This window comes from Pogoniulus pusillus, chromosome 26, assembly GCF_015220805.1.
Source record: "Pogoniulus pusillus isolate bPogPus1 chromosome 26, bPogPus1.pri, whole genome shotgun sequence".
Classification (NCBI taxonomy): Eukaryota; Metazoa; Chordata; class Aves; order Piciformes; family Lybiidae; genus Pogoniulus; species Pogoniulus pusillus.
In genome coordinates this window covers 17,443,215-17,462,996 of record NC_087289.1, presented here as the reverse complement: position 1 = coordinate 17,462,996, position 19,782 = coordinate 17,443,215, and the positions used below count along the sequence as shown (strand labels likewise).

Here is a 19,782-nt window from a genome sequence, read left to right as displayed (position 1 = left end):
ACCCCTCTATGCTCATTTTTCAATCCCACACAGCTACTTTGCAGCTGAAGAAATCATTACAGAGCCTCAAAGTCTACCCATCATGAGCTACTAACAAGGTGTAAAATTCCTCTACCTGAGCCTTGAGATGTACTTTTCTGAGAACCCGTGGAAGAGACTTGCGCCTTTGTTATGGTCTGCACAGGCTGAGCAACAATTGTTCCTCCACCTCCACTCACGATGGCTTTGGCTACACCTTGAGTCACAACCTGCTTCGGGCCAACAGCCTTTGCTACCGAAGAGCTGGATTTTGCCACGAGTATCTGACCACCGCTTATAGCCACTGCTTGTTTCACTGTTGACTGTAAAGCAGAACCAACTGGAACACCAACAACCTGCAACACAGAAGCACTGGATGATGTGCTGCTGCCAAGAGCAATCATGTGAATTCTAGCTCTGCCACACTACCTCCATCTCTAGACAATTCAGGATATTCTATGCACATCTGATCATGTGTAAAAGCTGTTCATCTAGAAACAAAATTTAACTGGCAAGAAGCCAATCCTAAATGAGAAGAGGAACTGTTAAACACAACCAGGGCAATCCCATCAGTTTTTTTCTGATATATAAGCAAAGGCTTAATTCCAGATGAAGACAAAGCTTGCCCTAGCAAAGCACAGAGATCCAGAAACTGAGTTTCAGCACATTCATGGAAGCAAATCCCTGGGAAAACTACATTCCCATGCAGAACCCACAAAATGCTCCAATTGTATGCACTGACAACAACTGCAGGGATAAATGAGTTTGTATATCTGCTCAAACAGGCAAATAAGGTAGTCAAAAGCACAATGAACTGTTGCAAATCATAGACTGGTTTGAGTTGGATTCAAAGGGATCTTAAAGATCACCTAGTTCCAAACTCCCTGCTATGGTTAGGGACACTCCACTAGACTAGGTTGCTCAAAACCCCATCCAAAGTAGTCTTGGACACTTCAGGGCTGAGGCATCTGCTACTTCTCTGGACAACCTTTTCTAGAACATTGCTACTCTCTCAGTGAACAACTGCTTCCTAATCCAACCTAAACCCACCTTCTTCAGATTAAAACTATTACCTCTTGTCCCATCACTACGTTCCCTGATAGAGTCCCGTCTCCAGCTTTCAATTTTACATATGCAAAAGTGAAAGCCCCATATGTGGTTTCTTGTGCTTGGCACATGATTTGACTCTATTCACAACACAAACAAGCAAGGATGGGCAATTTCTGGTACATCTGTCATCTTGTCACTGCAGTTACTGTGTCTTCTCAGAAGCTGTGTCTCCTATCATAGTAGCGCTGCTTTGGCACAGACTCCTACAATGAAACACTTAGAGTTGCCACTCAAGTAGAATTGCTTCCATCTAATGCTAGTTCTGGCTCAGCCTCCACTCCTTGGTTGTCCTGCTCTTTTTTGTTGTAGGCTGGGCAGTCCAGTGCCTATTCTAACAGAAAGACCCAGATGAGTTTCAGTAAGAATTGAGAACAGCAGCCAAGCTTCTGGGTTGACAGGCTCCGGTTCCAAACTACCTCCACTTCAGTGTTGCAATGGGTTAGGCAGAACTGGGAGAGGCTCCCTGCACACAATGAAACGCAACAGTGCTTGCTCCTTTGTCAAATGCTGCAAGTAAGCATGGTAAGAACCACTCTGTGCACGTGGGGAAACCAGCTAAGCATGGTGCTGCTGCTGGGGCTGAGACAGAAGCATGCTTGCAATAAACCCACACAAAACACAACCCACACCACACCCGAGATGCCCAAACGCCTCTTACCTTAGACTGCACTGTCCCCTCGCCTGTGCTCACGACCGGCTTCTGCGGTGACAAGGCTAACATGTGGCTCCCTTTCACAGTGACATACTGCTGCACAGATGTCGGCGTGGTTGTCCCTGTCACTGGTAGTTGAGGTTGCTGGGGCAGCTCTCCTGGTTCCTGCTTTATTATCACCTTTTATGTAGGAAGAAATAACAGTAAGAAAAGTAAGTGCCTTAAATCTCTGGGAATCATTCCTGGAACAACCTGCCCACAGGAAAGGGCAGGCCAGAGTTAGTAAACTCAGATATGGTTCTTGCCACCAGGTGAACTCTCTAATGCAGTTCCAAGATGAAAGTTATTCCCAATACACAGGCATAGGGGGCTAGGAGTGTGTGGGATGTGCGTATTTACAAAAGCATTTGGATGTGAAAGGTGCTCACAGAAATTGCTACTCCTATCACAGCTACTAGTCACACTAACAACAGACTTGGCCAGACCTGACCTCTTCAAGCCCTGCACCTCATCACAGAGCCACAACACTTCACAGTTTCAAATTTCTAAGCAACTTCCTGCTCAGAGCATGTTCTAAGCCTTATTTTCCCTCCTGTCTGGCAAAATTACAATTGATATTACAGGCTCACAGGATGTTAGGGGTTGGAAGCAACCTCTGGAGATCTTCGAGTCCAAGCCCTCTGCCAGAGCAGGACCACAGAATCTAGAGCAGGTCACACAGGAACACATCCAGACAGGTCTTGAAAGTCTCCAAAGAAACAGACTCCACAAACTCTTTGGGGAGTCTCTTCCAGTGCTCTGTGACCCTTACAGTAAAGAAGTTCTTCCTCATGTTGAAGTGGAACTTCCTGTGCTGTAGTTTGCATCCATTGTCCCTTGTCCTATCACAGGGAACACGCGAGAAGAAGCTGTCCCCTCCTTCTTGACACCCAGCCCTCAGATATTTATATACATTCATTAGATCCCCTCTCGGTCTTCTCTCCAGACTAAAAAGCCTCAGATCTCTCAGCCTTTCCTCCTAAGGCACATGATAGCTCTAAACACTGCAAATTGTTACAGCTGACATTCTCTTGTGTAAACGTTTTGTTTTCCTCTGGGACAGGCCTTGAACCTTATCTCTAAGAGCAGCAACTCAAGAAAAGCTGGAGGCTTTTGCATTAGATTGCTGTAGGCATTTTAACTGCTAGGAAACATTTTTCCACCTTTTATTTGGATCACCTAATATTAGCAGAAACAACTTTAAATGCCAGATGGTAACATTTAAGGAAACATATTCAGAATTACACCATCTGAGATTCAGAATTTACTGTTATCATTTTTAAGGACGATCCTGACAGCTCTACTGCAGGTTGCTTTTACTGTATCCCACTAAAAACCAGCTTTTAAAATATCAGCCTCGAGATTACAGTGATTCAATGCAAAACAAGGAAGGATGAAGGAAGAGATAAAAAGAAACTGAACATGAGTCAGCAGTGTGCCCAGGTGGCCAAGAGAGCCAGTGGCATCCTGGCCTGCATCAGGAATGGTGTGGTCAGCAGGAGCAGGGAGGTCATCCTGCCCCTGTACTCTGCACTGGTTAGACCACACCTTGAGTACTGTGTTCAGTTCTAGGCCCCCCAGTTTAGGAGGGACATTGAGATGCTTGAGCGTGTCCAGAGAAGGGCGACGAGGCTGGGGAGAGGCCTTGAGCACAGCCCTACGAGGAGAGGCTGAGGGAGCTGGGATTGGTTAGCCTGGAGAAGAGGAGGCTCAGGGGTGACCTTATTGCTGTCTACAACTACCTGAGGGGTGGTTGTGGCCAGGAGGAGGTTGCTCTCTTCTCTCAGGTGGCCAGCACCAGAACAAGAGGACACAGCCTCAGGCTGTGCCAGGGGAGATTTAGGCTGGAGGTGAGGAGAAAGTTCTTCACTGAGAGAGTCATTGGACACTGGAATGGGCTGCCCGGGGAGGTGGTGGAGTCGCCGTCCCTGGAGCTGTTCAAGGCAGGACTGGACGTGGCACTTGGTGCCATGGTCTGGCCTTGAGCTCTGTGGTAAAGGGTTGGACTTGATGATCTGTGAGGTCTCTTCCAACCCTGACAATAATGTGATACTGTGAAAGATCATAGGTACAGTAGTGCCACAGGGAAGGAAAAGAAAAGAAAGCAAGACATTTCTGAGAGGTGCTGGAAAGCCCTTGGCAGCAAGACACACTGTTTCCAGTAACAGTTTTACAAGCACTGGAAGTTGAGATGGTTTGTGGCGCAAGTCAGCGTGAAATTGACTCTTTATCCCAGCACAAAAGCCACGAGGAATACCTTTGTAAAAGCTCCAAGTCCTCCAGTGACCGATTTGGGGCTTTGCACCTTGGAATGACTCCCAATGGGACAAAGGGGTGGCATGGTGGCAAACAGAGACTCCTCCTGCTGCAAATAGGAAGACATGGCACAAAAATCAGTGAAATGTCCAGCACGAGAAACAAATCGAGTGGCTGCTGATAAAGGGGAGAAGGGATCATCTGAGCAGGGCAAGCGAACTGTGCCAACGAGAAGGTTCCAAAATCAGTCACCACACAAGGAGTGGGACATAATACAACCTAGAAAGCAAACCTTATTGGGAAAGCTACACCTCCAACAGCAGTTAGCTCTTTCTTACTACATCATACACAGGAAAGAAATCAGCTCATGTTCCTCAACCTGCTTTTTACACAAAGCATCTCACGGCTGTAAAATTCAGTCTGAGAGGGAATCTTAGCAATGTGTATAAATACCTGATGGGAAGGTGTAAAGATGATCAAGCCAGACAATGATCATGAGTATCCAACAACAGTACAAGAGCCAATGAGCACAGATTGAAACAGGGAATTCTGTTTAGTCCTAAGAACTCTTTTTTCCCTTAAGTTTAAAAACTAATGGTGATCAAACACTGGTTTGACAAGAGAGGTGACAGACCCTCCAGCTCTGGAGATACTCAAACCCCAAATGGACACATTCCTCAGCAACCTGCCCTATTTGACCCAGTTGACTCCAGAGGTCCCTGCCAACCTCAATCATCCTGTGAAACCATACATAATCTCAGAGTCAGAAGACAGTCTAAGAAACAAGTTACAGAGAGTAAAAAATGTTCAATTCAAGCCTGCAAGCAAAACTCTCTGAGAGTAATTTCTGCTGTCCTGTAACTAGAAAGATGGGATAGCACACATTCTTTCCAGGCAGAACTCACCATGTGGCAGACACAATGAGGCTACATAATTAAATGGAGGAAAAAAAATGCTTCCACACCTGCAAATCCATGCACCTGGCATTTCTGGATCTGACACTGGTAGAGAAGTGAAATGCATTTAAATAAGGTTCTGGTTTAAGTAAAACAACTGTGCTCTTTTCAATCAATGGGAACTCCAGCACCACAGTTTCACAATCACTTGGCCCATCCTTGAGCTGGATCACGACCAGAAACCAGCCCTCAGACTCTAGCTTAATGCTTTTGCCATCTTCCTTGTACATATGGCTGCAATCAGGTTAATTTTCAACCAGACTGGTCATCTGCTCTGGTTCACCACACTGCTGCACAACTGGCAGCAAATGTGGAGGTGTGAAGGCAAAGTTCTCCCACCAGCAGTCTGCATCTCAGTCATTTAAAAATGGCTGAAGAAATGCAGCCTTAAGACATTCTAAAAAATTACAGAGGAAAGTAGCACACAGTGAGGAGGTGAAAAGTGGTGAGTGAAGAACACACTGATCTAACAGATATCCCCTCCTCTTTAAAGAACCTATAAAATCAGTTTTCCCACCACATAGAAGACATAATTCTGTTTACAGAGAGACAAGTTTTATGTATTTTAAATACATATCTCTTCAGTTTATAACTTTGTCCTAGAGCTACAGAGCTCAACTGCTGTTAATGACATGTGCCTACTCTGACTCAACAAAAACCTGTCAGAAAGCACTGTCCCAAATCACTGAAAAATAAAGACTAATGGATGGTTTTCAACATAAAGTGAAATCCATCTGAGCAGCCATTTCTTAGAAGCTGAATAGCTAGCTGCACACATGACACTCAAAATGCTACTCCAAACTCACTGCTTCAGACAGCAACATTCAACACTCTTCTCCCTAAGAGACAAAGGAAGCGTTTTGGTTCTGAACTGTGCTAGTTTGAAGCTAGCTAGAATGTTTTGGTGAGAAGAACTGGATTATAGGCTGTGAAAGGAAAACAGTGGTGATGTCCACTTCCCTCAGAAGTCTCACTGAGGAGTTTGGGAAGATGAAATGAAACATTAGATAACTCTCTCGACATTTTTTCTCTCACTCTCACTTGGGCTGCTGGCTGAGCAACATCTTACTCCCCAACCTCACCTTCCATTTGGCCTAACCCACTTTGCTTCATAACCTCCTGGCCAAACCTCTGTTCTTCCTTAGGACTGGGGTAAGGTTGAGAGGGGCAGGGGGAAGGTGCAGGGGTGGTTGAGAGCCCCTCCTGGGGACTCAGGTTTCTGGGAGGGGAGCTGTGTTTCTGTATTACCTTTTACCTTGTCTGTTTCTGTCTATAACTGTATATGCTGTAAATATCTGCTTGTATATTGTGCTAGCTGTAAATAAATAGCTTCATTCATATTCCCAGAGCTGGCTGAGTCTAGTCTGGGTAGTTTCTAAAGTGGGGGGGGGTGGGGAACACCCAAACTATCACATGAATGTAAAGTGATTTGCTCTCTGCAGGCTGGCTGGCAAGCCTTTGCCCTTACACCATACCCTGCACTAATACTCTTGTGACTTGGAGACAGGGAAACGCTCCCGTTTGCAGCAGCACACCCACCAGCTGCTTTCAGAAAGAGCCTCACTGACGCCACTTCCCCACCAGAAATATCCTTCCTAGCACAAGATGTGGGAGAGATTTTACGGCAGACAGCTGAGCTTTGGGCTTTGCAGAGCAGAAGCATGAACCCTACATATCGAGTTTGTTGATGTGTTTGGTTACTCCACTGCTTACACAAACATGTTTCTAAAGGCAGGCAGTGGGAAAACTGCTTAAATGAGCTATTTCCAGACTGCTAGGAGCAGCTGCTGTACAAAAATAATGAACAGAGTGAAGGTTTAGAGGTAGGCATCTCTAGTCTAATCATACCGTCACTAACAAAGTGAAGCAGATCAAAGCCAGCTGCAGAAGAGCTCTTTAGAAAGAGAAGTCATTTTGAGAGCTATGCCCTCCACGGATTTCCTTGTAGAAAAGCAAAAGAGCAGTGCCTTTAACAGAGGTGTAGGCAACTCTCGTCAGAGCTGCACGAAGTGACACTACCATCTTGTATAACCACCACGTTATCATATGGCTCCATCTGTTAGACACAGTAAACCTTCAGAGGAAATGACAACCAAAAGAACTTGCCTCAAATGCAGCATTTATAATACCAAAAAGCCCTATTTAACAGGAAGCTGGATTTGAAACCAAAAGGATGCTTCTAATGAGAACATTACCTTGACAGCCGAGGTGACAAAACCGCTCCCATGGGTCTTGGATACAGGAGATCCAGTTCCATGAGAGGCCTGACAAACACTGCTCAGTTTGCTGGTTGGGCTCCCTGTATATTGGGAAATAAAGCAGATGTTGGGTGAGGGCTGTGGCTTGCTGTCACTGAACACAGGAAACCTCTTCTAACACGAAACATGGCATTTAATTTCAGCTCTGTATTCTCCGTGAGGTAGACCAGCGAGAGTTGGAATGGGCATAAAACAAATCCACTACCAAACTTCCACCTGCAGACTCCACACCCCAGAGAAGGCAACTCTCCATCCACAGCTGTTTGCTGCAAGCAAAAGTCAGGCAGCTTCCTGGGTGCTGAAGATATCAGCTACAAGAACAAATATGTGAAATTAGGGTGGTAAATGAGTCACCATTCAGAACCTGCTGCTGCAGATTTAACAATCTCTGCTGCCCCAAAGCCCTCTGAACCTACACTACATGGGGGAAGGCTTGGAGGGGGCTGGAATGGAAAGAAAAAGGAAGGAGGAGACAGGGTGAGAAAAAAACAAGAGAAATAGAGTGAGCAGGGTAAAGGAAAAAACAGAAGTAAGGAAGACATAGGGGCCTCTCTCTGTGGAAGATGGCTCCTGCAAAAACAACATGTAACAACATGTAACTGCACTCTCCTGACTCCCAGGGTGGATGGGGGTCCAGTGGTAAACTTGTTCTCCATTATCAGAGCATGCACAATGCTTTGCTGCTCAGCAGCAGTTTTGCTGCTGCCCTTGAAATGGTTTGTTAGGTTTGTTCAAGAGCAATAGTCTCATACAGTTGTACTACAATCTGCACTTAAAAGTTAAGTGAGCAGCCATTTCTTGAGATAATAGCTTGAAATAATGGGTTTGGGAAAGCTGGGTTTCACAGAGCAAGAAAATCTCATCCCTCTTCTTAAGCATCATTCTACAGTCTTATCAAAACCATTTCAGTGATTTTCTCTGTGGCAGCACATTACACTCAATCTAGCCTGCCTGCTGTTGCCAAAAAATCAGTCTCACATTCCCTGTTGCTCCCTCATACAGATTCTGGTGATGAGGCTATCTGACAGCAAAGCTCAGTTTGGTGAGGAGAAGGTCCCCAAACTGATGTGCACAAGAATATAGGGAAGCCTCAGAAGTGCAGGGAGGGGAGCAGTATCAGGCATTTTTTTCCAGGTCAGTCTGTACTTCCATCATAGTAATGTGATGGGAAAATGCACCTAGAATGGTGTTAAGACTTGGATGTCCAACCCATGTGTGCATCTATAGATTCTAACCTCCATGTACAAATCTCTACTAAAACACAGAAGTGACCCACACCATGATCAACCATATACACAGAGTAGAGAGTCAGGCTAGAGGTAAAGAAGAAACAGAAAAGAAAAAAGGCAGAAGTCCCCCACCAACCAAACCCCAAACTTATTGCTGAGAAGGCTTCAGTGCTACAAGCAAAGACCCCACAACACTTAAAAGAAATTCAACTATGCTCCCCTCCAGTTCCCTCTGAGAAGTGGTTAGCATGAACACGACAGCTGGGTTCCCTCACATCAAAGGAGGAACTGTTATTAAGAGAATGTTTGCACTTTCCATCCACGCCCAGCAAAGGGTTTGTGTAACACGTGGATGCTGCACTTCATCACGTGGCTCTGAGCATGCCAAGAGATGCTGGCAAGCACACATATACACAGACAAGTGTGGTTTTAAACAGGCTGAGGTTCTTGGCCACAGGACACAACAAAAGAGGCCTTTCTCCACCCCTGACACAAAGATTACCTATCAATTCCCATACCCATAACCTGCCTCCTGCAGTTCAGTCCTCACCCCTCACCTCGGGCTCCTCTCACCCTGAAACATGAAGGGAAAATCAAGTAGAGGAGTCCAAAGAACCTGCAACAGACCCTGCTAGAAGTTGAGGGCAGCAACAAAACCCAGCATGGCTGCTTCCCTAGCAGCTTGGGTCTGCACATTTCAATGTGTTTAGAGCACCATATTCTGGCACCTAAGGCAGGTCTGCCAGTCACTGCAAGCTCTCTGTGCTTTCTGCTCACACCCAAAACATAGTTCTCACCCAGCCCCCCCCACACTGTTCTCTACCCAAATCCCTGTGTGCCACGCTCTACATTACTTTCTCCCCTACCCTTTTTGCCCACAAAGAACAGGCTGTCCTTGAATTCTGTTTGGCCTAGCACTGAGCTGCTTCCTAAAGGAAGTCATTTGAAGTCTGAGCTACCTGTAACCATGTTATGCAGGCCAGTTGTGGAAACCAACACCATCTCCTTCTTCCTCTGCCAAGTGCTGCTCCATCTTTGCCAGCTGAAACACTGTTATTATACTGATCACTGGAGAGAGAGAATAAACTTGAATGGGCAAAACTAAACCACTGCCTTCTGTGATCACACTACACACCTGTGCTTGTGGCTGCTGCTCCAACCATCTGTCCAGGCTTGTCCACAATAACATAGGGATTATTAATGACTGAACTAGAAGAGCCTTGCTTCATGTGCACCGGAGTGGAGGTTGGGGTACGAGGTAGTGGAGATGGACTAGGGGTCGATATTGGAGAACCTTAAGAAAAAAAGTGCTTCTATCTTGTAAATGTTGTAAGAACACAAAAACACAGCAAAAGCAGTACTTTTTCAAATGGATTGGAGAAGGAACGTTGGGGTTTTTTGAGGATGCATTTCCCAGCCTGAGTGAGAGCACAGGATTTGGAGACAGCAAGAGAAGACAGAAGGAAAGGAAAACGCACGTAAAGCACTGCGGCTTCTAACTACTCTGGACATTCTCTGTCTGCCAGGACAAGCAGGACTTAAAGAGACCTCAGAAAGCCATCTGATCCACCTCTAATTCCTAAGGGACATTACCTAAATCATTCTCATTGTCAAGGTCAGCCCACCCAAAGAGAGCAAGCTGAGCTCCTGGATAGGTGCTCTCTTTCCCTTGTGGAGCCCACGGTACTGGCATTCAGAGCCAAGAACCTAAAAAGGCTGTGTGATACAACAGCCATAAGACAGGCATGGGCACTGTTGTCTCTTCATTCTTCTCACTACAGCAGAAGCCCTTGAAAGCAAATTGTAAACTGTGCAGCTTCTAGGTAACAGAACCAGGAAAGAGAAAAGCTGCAAGAGGGAGTAAAAGATGTAGAGAGGACAGGCAAGGAAGCAATCAGAGAAAAAAGAGACAGCAACAAGCACACTAAGATTTGCCTGTCCATTAATCTGCTTTCTCTGCAGTGACTGACAATTAAAGCAGAACATAAATGCTGACTAAATAAAATCCCCATGTCTTATAAACTGCTTTTGAAATCTGAAAGAGGTGACACTGCTCAGCAGACAGAACTTGGGAAAAACGTTTATCAGGGAGTATTTAAATAGCAAAGATCAACAGAGAGAAAGCCAAGGATTTTAAGAAAGATAGGATTCTTGGAAGCCTTGGGGAAAGAAGAGTGAAGAGCTTATTAAGAAAGAAGAAAGCACTCAGCATGGGTTCAAATGTAAATGAGCCTGAGCATAGTTTCAAGATCTCAAGGAACAATATTGAAATTCATTTAAAACCCCCAAACCAAACACTTGAGGAAAATTATCTGGGAGCAGATGGTCACAAATCACACATACTGAGAGCTGGAGCTTCAGCCCGTTTACCCTGGACATCAGAAAATGAAAGGATGCAACAGGTCAGCTTTGGCTTCACAACCTGTGACACAGTGAGCTGCACATCAGAACTTTTCTGATGTAAAACACCATCCAGTGGGTGGCATCATGCCCAGGCAGTGAAAGGACTATGAGTGAAAACCCCAAACAGCATCTTGACCGTGTGTGGTTCAGAAGCTGCCAAAAGAGCGTCACATTGCTTGCTGCAGCCAGCTGACTATTTAATCCAACAGCAGGTGGACTTCTGGAAGGCCAAAGCTGTTCCACCTGAGGAGATACTGAAGCTACAAGAGGTACCATATGTCTCTACAAGGCTGAATCTAATTATATGCCAAATAATCAGACAAAAAAATTCTTAATCCATCCCAGTTGTCTGAAAGAATGAGGGGAAAGAATGGAGTCCTCCCATCTACAGTACTGCACACATGGAGGACATGCCCTTGCCTGGGCCTTTCTATGGGTAGCTGATCAGCTAAAGAGTATCTTCTTCAGACTGAGGAACATTTCAGAACAGGGACAAAACAGCTCTCATCCTGCTTTTGATCTGACGTGAGGCATTTCACACTTGCATTTTCTTCCTTGAACACTAAGATGTGTGTTTGGCTCCTTATTCTAGAGTTTCCTACTGCCTGAGGTTCAAAGACTGGCAGCAAAGGAGGGGAAGGACCCAAACAAGTCCGACTGGTCCATTCTCTTGTTTTCCAGGATGAAGCACTGGGGATAAGCAAACTATCATTCACCTGATACAATCTTGCAACTCATGGTGATAGGCTGGAAGGATTTTCCTGGTGACTCTGCAGGGCTTGGACTCTGACCTTGAGGCACTATTTTACAGCTAGCTGCAATGGGTTGAAAAGCTGAATTTCCATGGGAGCCAAAGGCAACTTTCTGTGTGGCTAACTTGGTGGGAGTCCGCTCTATCGAAGATGGCAGGGAATAAAACGTGGCATGTCTTTCGCTTTCAGCATTCCCAGGGAATCCTGATTAAAACAGGGAAAAAAGAGAAATAGTTCTTAGGCTGAGACATCTAATTCCTCACTGAGCTTCTCTACACAAACAAAACCCAGCTATGACAAACACTCTTGAAAGAAGGAAGGAAAAGTAACTGGCGGTCACCGCGAAGCAGGGACAAAGTGAGGTAGGAGGTTCCTCCTGTGCAAGACCCTTGGATTTGTCTGTGAACAGAAGAATAAAATGCTATCAGCTGGGGCAGGTGATCAGTCACTTCAATGCTGTCTTCAAATTTCTTCCACTGATCAAAAGCTGATGCTGGGTTCAAGCGTCCTTGATTAGGGCTCAGCAGAGCTAAGGCTGAATCCCCTTCACAGAGTATATCACAGTGCACTTTTTGGGAGTAAGAGTACACAAGGAGACTGCCTACTGCCTTTTGACCCAAGTTAAGGAATTCACCTTATCTGATGCAGAAGGTGATAAATTAACCTGCAGCTGATGAGAGATCACAGTGCCTGTCCCTGTAAGAAAGAGGCAGGTTTACTTCCTTCCTGTTAGCTGCTCACCTAAAGCTGGTGTCTGTGCTCCTGTGAAGAAAATAAGGCTGTGCATTGAAAAATAGGTTGTTTCATAGAATCAAGAATCAACCAGGTTGGAAGAGACCTCCAAGATCAGACAGTCCAACCTAGCACCCAGCCCTAGCCAGTCAACCAGACCATGGCACTAAGTGCCTCATCCAGGCTTCTCCTGAGCACCTCCAGGGATGGTGACTCCACCACCTCCCTGGGCAGCCCATTCCAATGCCAATCACTCTCTCTGACAACAACTTCCTCCTAACATCCAGCCTAGACCTCCCCTGGCACAACTTGAGACTGTGTCCCCTTGTTCTGTTGCTGGGTGCCTGGGAGAAGAAGCCAGCCCCACCTGGCTACAACCTCCCTCAAGGTAGTTGTAGACAGCAATGAGGTCAGCCCTGAGCCTCCTCTTCTCCAGGCTGCACACCCCCAGCTCCCTCAGCCTCTCCTCATAGGGTTTGTGTTCCAGGCCCTTCACCAGCCTTGTTGCCCTTCTCTGGGCACATTTCAGCACCTCAACATCTCTCCTGAATTGAGGAGTCCAGAACTGGACACAGCACTGGGCTCCTCAATTCAAGAGAGATGTTTCTCCTCTTTTGACCAGAAGAAAACTCTGCATACAATCAGGGGACATTCTTGTCATGGAACCAGACCACCACCAGAAAGTGCACTAGGCAAGACACCAGCTTAAAGCCATTCCTTGGACACAGGAGTGTCAGGAATAACCAAGAAAGACATCAGACCACGTTGCACGCAACCGTATTTCACAACACAGAGTTGCTGTTTCCAACAGGTTTCTCACACCAAGCCAAGCAACACCCTTGCTTCTCAGCCCAGGTGAACAAGGTCTATCATGTTAAGTATGCACACTATTTCAGCAAATAAAGCTCAGTGCTAAGAGGCACAGCACACTCCTACTCCACATGCACACTATTTCAGCAAATAAAGCTCAGTGCTAAGAGGCACAGCACACACCTACTCCACATGCACACTATTTCAGCAAATAAAGCTCAGTGCTAAGAGGCACAGCACACTCCTACTCCACATGCACACTATTTCAGCAAATAAAGCTCAGTGCTAAGAGGCACAGCACACACCTACTCCACATGCACACTATTTCAGCAAATAAAGCTCAGTGCTAAGAGGCACAGCACACTCCTACTCCACACACACTAAAACTCCTAACTGTGTGCACAGGGGTCTAGCACTGACTTGCTTCATGCAGTTCAAATGATCCTAAAGCATCAAATCCTGCCCCATTGCAACAGGCAGTGCATTTCCTCATCTGACAGGGGAGAGCAAGAATGGGACCCTGACATATCCAGGTGCCATCCCTCAGGCAAACCCACTCTACATCTTTTTCACCTTCTATCTTCAACACCGCATTTGGTCAGTTTAGTTCCACCAGAGTCAGCTCATGTTAGGCACCAAAGCATGCAGCTGAACCTACCACTAGACTGTAAATGTTTACAGTTCCCAGAATACTCAGAAACTCACAATAATCCATACCTCTGATGGAGAGTCTGTTGAGAGCAGAACTACAAGTGCTACTCAACAACTTTTCCAACTGCATTTGTTACATAAAGCTCCATATTGACCAGGCAATGCCAAACAGAGCCTGCTCAACAAACTCCAGATTAAAAAACACAAACAAATAAAACCTCAACCAAACCCCAACTAAACCATGCCATTACATGAACTGCATTGCAGGGTGCACTGAAGAAATGATCATCAGGGGAGAGCAAGGAGCAGGCAGCACTGGCAGCCTTTAAGGTGTAATTAGGAGAAGGTATCCAGAAATGCTGAAGTTCCAAGAACTGGAATTTCACTGACATCCATTTGCTTTACCTTTTTCCACAGAAGCATCTGGGCTAGAGTCCCTCAACTGTTTGATTGGTGAAGAAGCTTTGACTGGTGCTGGGATACTCAATGGCAGTGATAAAGATGTAGGAGCATCAGAAAGGTCAGATTCTGAAGACTGGGAGAAAAGATACTCCTCGCCAAGGGAATGCCTATGGAGCTCCACATCCACTACCTTCCAGGAACAGAAGAAATGACAACATTAATATTTGGTAGCTAGGTAAGGCTACAACAAATGAAAACAGATATGCTTCCTTGGTTTATTTTAATGCCTACAAACCACTGCCCTTTCCTTCTCCCACCTCTGCATAACATTTCCATTCATTTTGGAGCACCTCCCAGAGGTGCAGCTAAGATGAAAATCTGGCAACATTTAACCACACAGTAGCACAGCTCTTCTCTCAGTCTGTGGGGAAATCCAAGTGGTGAACACTCAAAGGAGTACAGAGCTCAGCTCTGAACACTGCACAGCCCCTTAGGGACAGGCACAAAACTGCAGCTTGCCATTTCTGTCTGTTTTGATAAGGCTTTGGGGAACACTCCACATTATCTACCCTTCAAAAGTGTTCTTTCATCACACTAGACATCCACATTAATGTTTTCTCCACAGACTGAAAAGCTGAAGTAATGCAATTGCATCCTTAAAAGTTTCCATTTACTACAATATAAGGGGGAAATAATAGAAAACCCCAAAACTTCAGGGATGGAGCAAAGCAGAGTTTGTTTATTTAAGATTTAAGAGTTCATTTCCCATGAAGACACTGAACTCTGTCAGACACAGAAACTTCCAAGTACTTCATATATTGCTAAGTTTCAATAGGTTAGTTGATTGACCTCTCCAACTTAAACTCTTTATGTATGACATCTGCAGCACACCAGAATGCAATTCAAGGAGTGTGGTACCAGAAGCTCCATAAAGACATACAAATGAAGACTCTAGTACAAGTTAAGTTCTTTATGGAGGATGAGTTGGAAACAGTCTCACTTCATCTAGGAAAGGTAAAACAAATACTGTTGTCATTGTGGCTGTTTGAGCCAGATTTCTAGCTCAGACATAACAAATATTCAGAACAGAGAAGCTCTGAGTGGAGAGGTCAACATTCTAGGGATAGGCCACAGAATGCCAACAACAGATAAGTTAATATCATTTCATTGGAGCATCAAGAGCTTTATGTCTGGAAGCACAGCTTGGACCTTGCCCATGCTGCTTCAGCTGCTATCTTCCCCCACTGCTGTTTTGGCTGCTGCTGCTTTTGCTGCTTGACCCCTTGCCCATCTTCATTAAGGTTATTACATTTCTCTAGTAGTTTATTTCTCCTTATACTGGTATACTTAAACTATAAGAAATGCAATTCCATTTTTCCCTGACTTTCCAAAAAAGTCTGTGTTGTGAGTTCACTCTACCAGGGAAGGGATCCACCTTAGAATCACAGAATCATAGAATCAACCAGGTTGGAAGAGACCTCCAAGATCAGCCAGTCCAACCTAGCACCCAGCCCTAGCCACTCAACCAGACCATGGCACTAAGTGCCTCATCCAGGCTTTTCTTGAACACCTCCAGGGACAGTGCCTCCACCACCTCCCTGGGCAGCCCATTCCAATGCAAATCACTCTCTCTGTGTAGAGACAGTCATGAATCATGACAAGGTGTCATAACTGTTTCATTCAACAAGAGACCAAAATCTGCATTCTAGAAATTATGAAATCAAATGTCTCTGAGTCTGCTTAGTCCTGTCCTCTTCTTTTTGAACATCTTTAATGGAATCAAAGTAACCACATCCACCTCCTGACCTGCTGACTCACCGTTTCTGCGCCAAGGGTCTGCAGGCCTGTGTAGGTCCTGTCCAGCTGGGTAAAAGAACACAATATATTTATATTAACCAGGGCAAAGATATATATTATCTGGAACTTACAATACAATTGATTTGAAAGGAGTTGGAACTAAGTTGAGCAGCAGCACTTCCAATTTTTTGAGGTCAGAGGGTCAGAACTCTGTGTGCTCTGTTATGAACCCTCTCTTCTGCAGAAAAAGAGTCAACCATGACCCAAAGCTCACACCAAAGTACAAAGGAGAAAAAAAAGGTGAAGTCAAATAGATTGTTGGGGAAATACTACTGCAGCCTAAGAGAAGCCTTCGAGGAACATCTGTTTTTATTCCTGATGTCGATATGAGGAAGCACCAAGGAAAAACCACAGAAGAGATTTAAACTGACTAGCACAAAGGCTGCATTTACACTATAAATTTTGATTAATAAAGAGGCAGGAAATCCCAGAGGCATTTATTAAGATAGCCACAGAGAAAAGCTGGGTTTGACAGGCTCACAGCCCCCCAGAGCTCGAGGGAAGAGAACTCAGTTCACTCACAACATCCCACAGCAGCCACAGGCTCAGTACATGGACAGCAAAGATTTCAGTTCTTGTGTGCCACAGTCTGGCTCAGCTATCTGCAAGCTGGGCTTCTTCTGCTGCACAATATCCATCCTACTGTTACCCATTTCTCCCCAACTTACATTTCTCCAAATAAACTGTAATCATCATCTACATTCAAACATCCCTAAATTCCAGGGGAACATTTCCAGCCTTCTCTACTGTCTGTGTTCGGGCCTGCAGTGAGGTATCTACACTAGCATAAAATTCATTAATGCAGGCAGAGTTTAAATAAAACTAATCAGGCTGCTCAAAGCCATGGGAAACTAAACCAGCTCAGGACTTAATTCCACTAACACTAGAGACATTAATTAAGAGGAAAACAAGAGCAATGGCCTAATATTCCAAGACTGCTGCATACTATAAAACCTATTGAGTGTTGCAGTACAGGTGAATGAGTTAGAATCATAGAATTAACCAGGTTGGAAGAAACCTCCAAGCTCAGCCAGTCCAACCTAGCACCCAGCCCTAGCCAGTCAACTAGACCATGGCACTAAGTGCCTTATCCAGGCTTTGCTTGAACACCTCCAGGCACGGTGCCTCCACCACCTCCCTGGGCATCCCATTCCAATGCCAATCACTCTCTCTGCCAACAACTTCCTCCTAACATCCAGCCTATATCTACCCTGGCACAACTTGAGACTGTGTCCCCTTGTTCTATTGCTGGTTGCCTGGGAGAAGAGGCCACCCCCCACCTGGCTACAATGTCCCTTCAGGTAGTTGTAGACAGCAATGAGGTCCTCCCTGAGCCTCCTCTTCTCCAGGCTAAAGAAAGTTGACAAAGAAAGCTCCCTTTAAAAGGAACAAATGGGGAGTCTTGGCCCCTCCCTGCCCACTCTGTTAACCAGAGATAATCTTTGCCTGATACCTGCAAGTGCTGCAGTAACAGAATACATACAGCAATCAGTCTACCAACAGCCCTGCAGCAGCACATTAGGGTATAGTCGGTGAAAGTACAATAAATATCTCAAACTGCAGGGAAACAACAGGTAAATGCTCTGCTGCTCTGAACAGAAACAGTTCCAACTCCTGCAAGGCTGGGTTCCTTGGCTACCACATCAACTTCAATCTAGCCAAGGTAAGAGGCTTTCCTGGATCCTTGCTAATTCTCCAGCTCAAGTATTCACATGCAAATACCCTGCAGGACACAACAGAAAGAGGTAAAAGCATACACACAAGCCAAGACTCTTCTAGATGATGCAGGAGAGCTCATTTAATTGCCTTTCTCCCACATCCCTTGTTGAAATACCTTCAAATTGTGTATGATATCGATCCTCTTGTTCTGGCTATCCTTGAAGTGTATCTGGACTCTCACAGGAAATTCTCCCCAGCCTCTCCTGGTCAGGTGAAACGGAGGCTCTCTGAAAACAAACAGTGATTCACATTTTGGATGCAGAAGTGGCACAGCTTTCATATACCTCTTTCTCAGAAAGCCAAAGACTGCTTTTCTAGCTGACAGCTAAAGCTACCTTCAGGCCTGCTATTCACCACAGACAGAATGCAATCACAGAAACAAGAACTTTATGGCTCTGAACAGCTGAAAATAGACCTTTATTTCACACAAGGGGACAGGGAAGATAATGGTAAAACACTGCTGGAGAAGAGGACAAGGCAAACAAGCATCTTAAAACAAAAAAACACAGAAAACTCCAAAAGTCTCTGCAATGCCAAATGAAAAACACTTGTCTCAGAAAACCCCAGTCAGCTCCCAGGATGCAGCTATGAGATGAGTTTCCAACACAACAGTTCACAGTCACTCTCTGTCATTCTCTACCTTGTAGCAAAGGAGGCAGGCATTTCATCTAACACTAAGAGAACAAACAGACCACAGGGAAACACTAACTCAACCACTATCATTATACAAGCTGAAAAAAGAAGAGCTTTTTATCTCTATTATCACTGTCTAACATTTACCCTTACTTTGCCTGTATTTTAGCTTGTTGGTATTGTGAATCTCAAAGGTAGTTTTGCAATGAAACAAAATGCAAGAAGTTGAAAGGCTATTTTTTGGCCTGGAATATGAGCACTCACTATTATAACTGGGACCATGTGCCAAAAGAATCAATTAAGCAGATGGCATTAAAATAGAAGACAAATGGCACTAGCATCAGACAGCGGGAACTGAGAAAGGGACCAAAAGGTAAGAGTCAAGTGTCATTTAGATAGTTACACGAGAATTACAAAGGAGTTTGCTTTTGTCCTGCTCAGGGTTGCCTTCTCAGAAGCATTACTTGAACAACATCAGCACTTCTCAGAAGCATTACTGAACAGAGAGTCAACCAGGTTGGAACAGACCTCCAAGCTCAGCCAGGCCAACCTAGCACCCAGCCCTAGCCAAACAACCAGACCATGGCACTAAGTGCCTCATGCAGGCTTTTCTTGAACACCTCCAGGGATGGTGACTCCACCACCTCCCTGGGCAGCCCATTCCAATGCCAATCACTCTCTGTGAAGAACTTCCTCCTTACATCCAGCCTACACTTCCCCCAGCACAACTTGAGATCGTGTCCCCTTGTTCTATTGCTGGTTGCACAGAAGAAGATCCCAACCCCACCTGGCTACAAGCTCCCTTCAGGTAGTTGTAGACAGCAATGAGCTCTGCCCTGAGCCTCCTCTTCTCCAGGCTTAACAACCCCAGCATTTCTCAGGGAGCTGCCTTTCAGTATCACTCTGCCAGAACTAAGCTGCCACTCTACTGTGGCAGTGTCCCCACCCTCCAGGATGCAGCAGAGAACTGTTTCTTTGCATCCTCCCAGAGTATTTTGAAGGCCTCCTCCCTCCCATGGTCTCGTCCAAAGGAGCAAGAACAAGAGATTGACAGGGCATTTCCCTGCAGCAGTTAACAGAGAACTGAATCCATGCATGTCCTTAGGGTCACAGCTTGGAGCACAGGGTCGGGAGAAGACAGGGAAGCTGCTCTGTTTCTCTAGCGCCAGCTCCACCACGTCCATGGGCAACTCTCTGAAGTGTGAAGCAAACGCCACTGATCTCGCTACAGCAGAGAAATACTTGAGAGAGGCTTATTATTTCTTGCCCAGCTGCACGTGTATCATTAAAATGATGGGCAAAAGG

At 45.4% G+C, this 19,782-nt stretch overlaps 1 protein-coding gene across 5 annotated transcripts in view; it reads right to left on the bottom strand.

Annotated features, from left to right (window-relative positions):
- YEATS2 (YEATS domain containing 2) overlaps positions 1–19,782 on the bottom strand; it is a 60,738-nt gene that overhangs the window by 26,257 nt on the left and 14,699 nt on the right. For 2 of the 5 annotated variants that reach the window (XM_064165380.1, XM_064165375.1), the window contains exons 8-16: positions 17,960–18,071; positions 16,087–16,131; positions 14,272–14,458; positions 11,638–11,877; positions 9,654–9,812; positions 7,227–7,330; positions 4,077–4,184; positions 1,787–1,960; positions 116–374 (exon numbers count right to left, since the gene is read on the bottom strand). In XM_064165380.1, coding sequence (XP_064021450.1) covers positions 116–374; positions 1,787–1,960; positions 4,077–4,184; positions 7,227–7,330; positions 9,654–9,812; positions 11,638–11,877; positions 14,272–14,458; positions 16,087–16,131; positions 17,960–18,071 — 1,388 coding nt within the window. The remainder of the gene's footprint in view (positions 1–115; positions 375–1,786; positions 1,961–4,076; positions 4,185–7,226; positions 7,331–9,653; positions 9,813–11,637; positions 11,878–14,271; positions 14,459–16,086; positions 16,132–17,959; positions 18,072–19,782) is intronic. The other 3 variants (XM_064165376.1, XM_064165377.1, XM_064165379.1) reach the window with 3 other exon arrangements.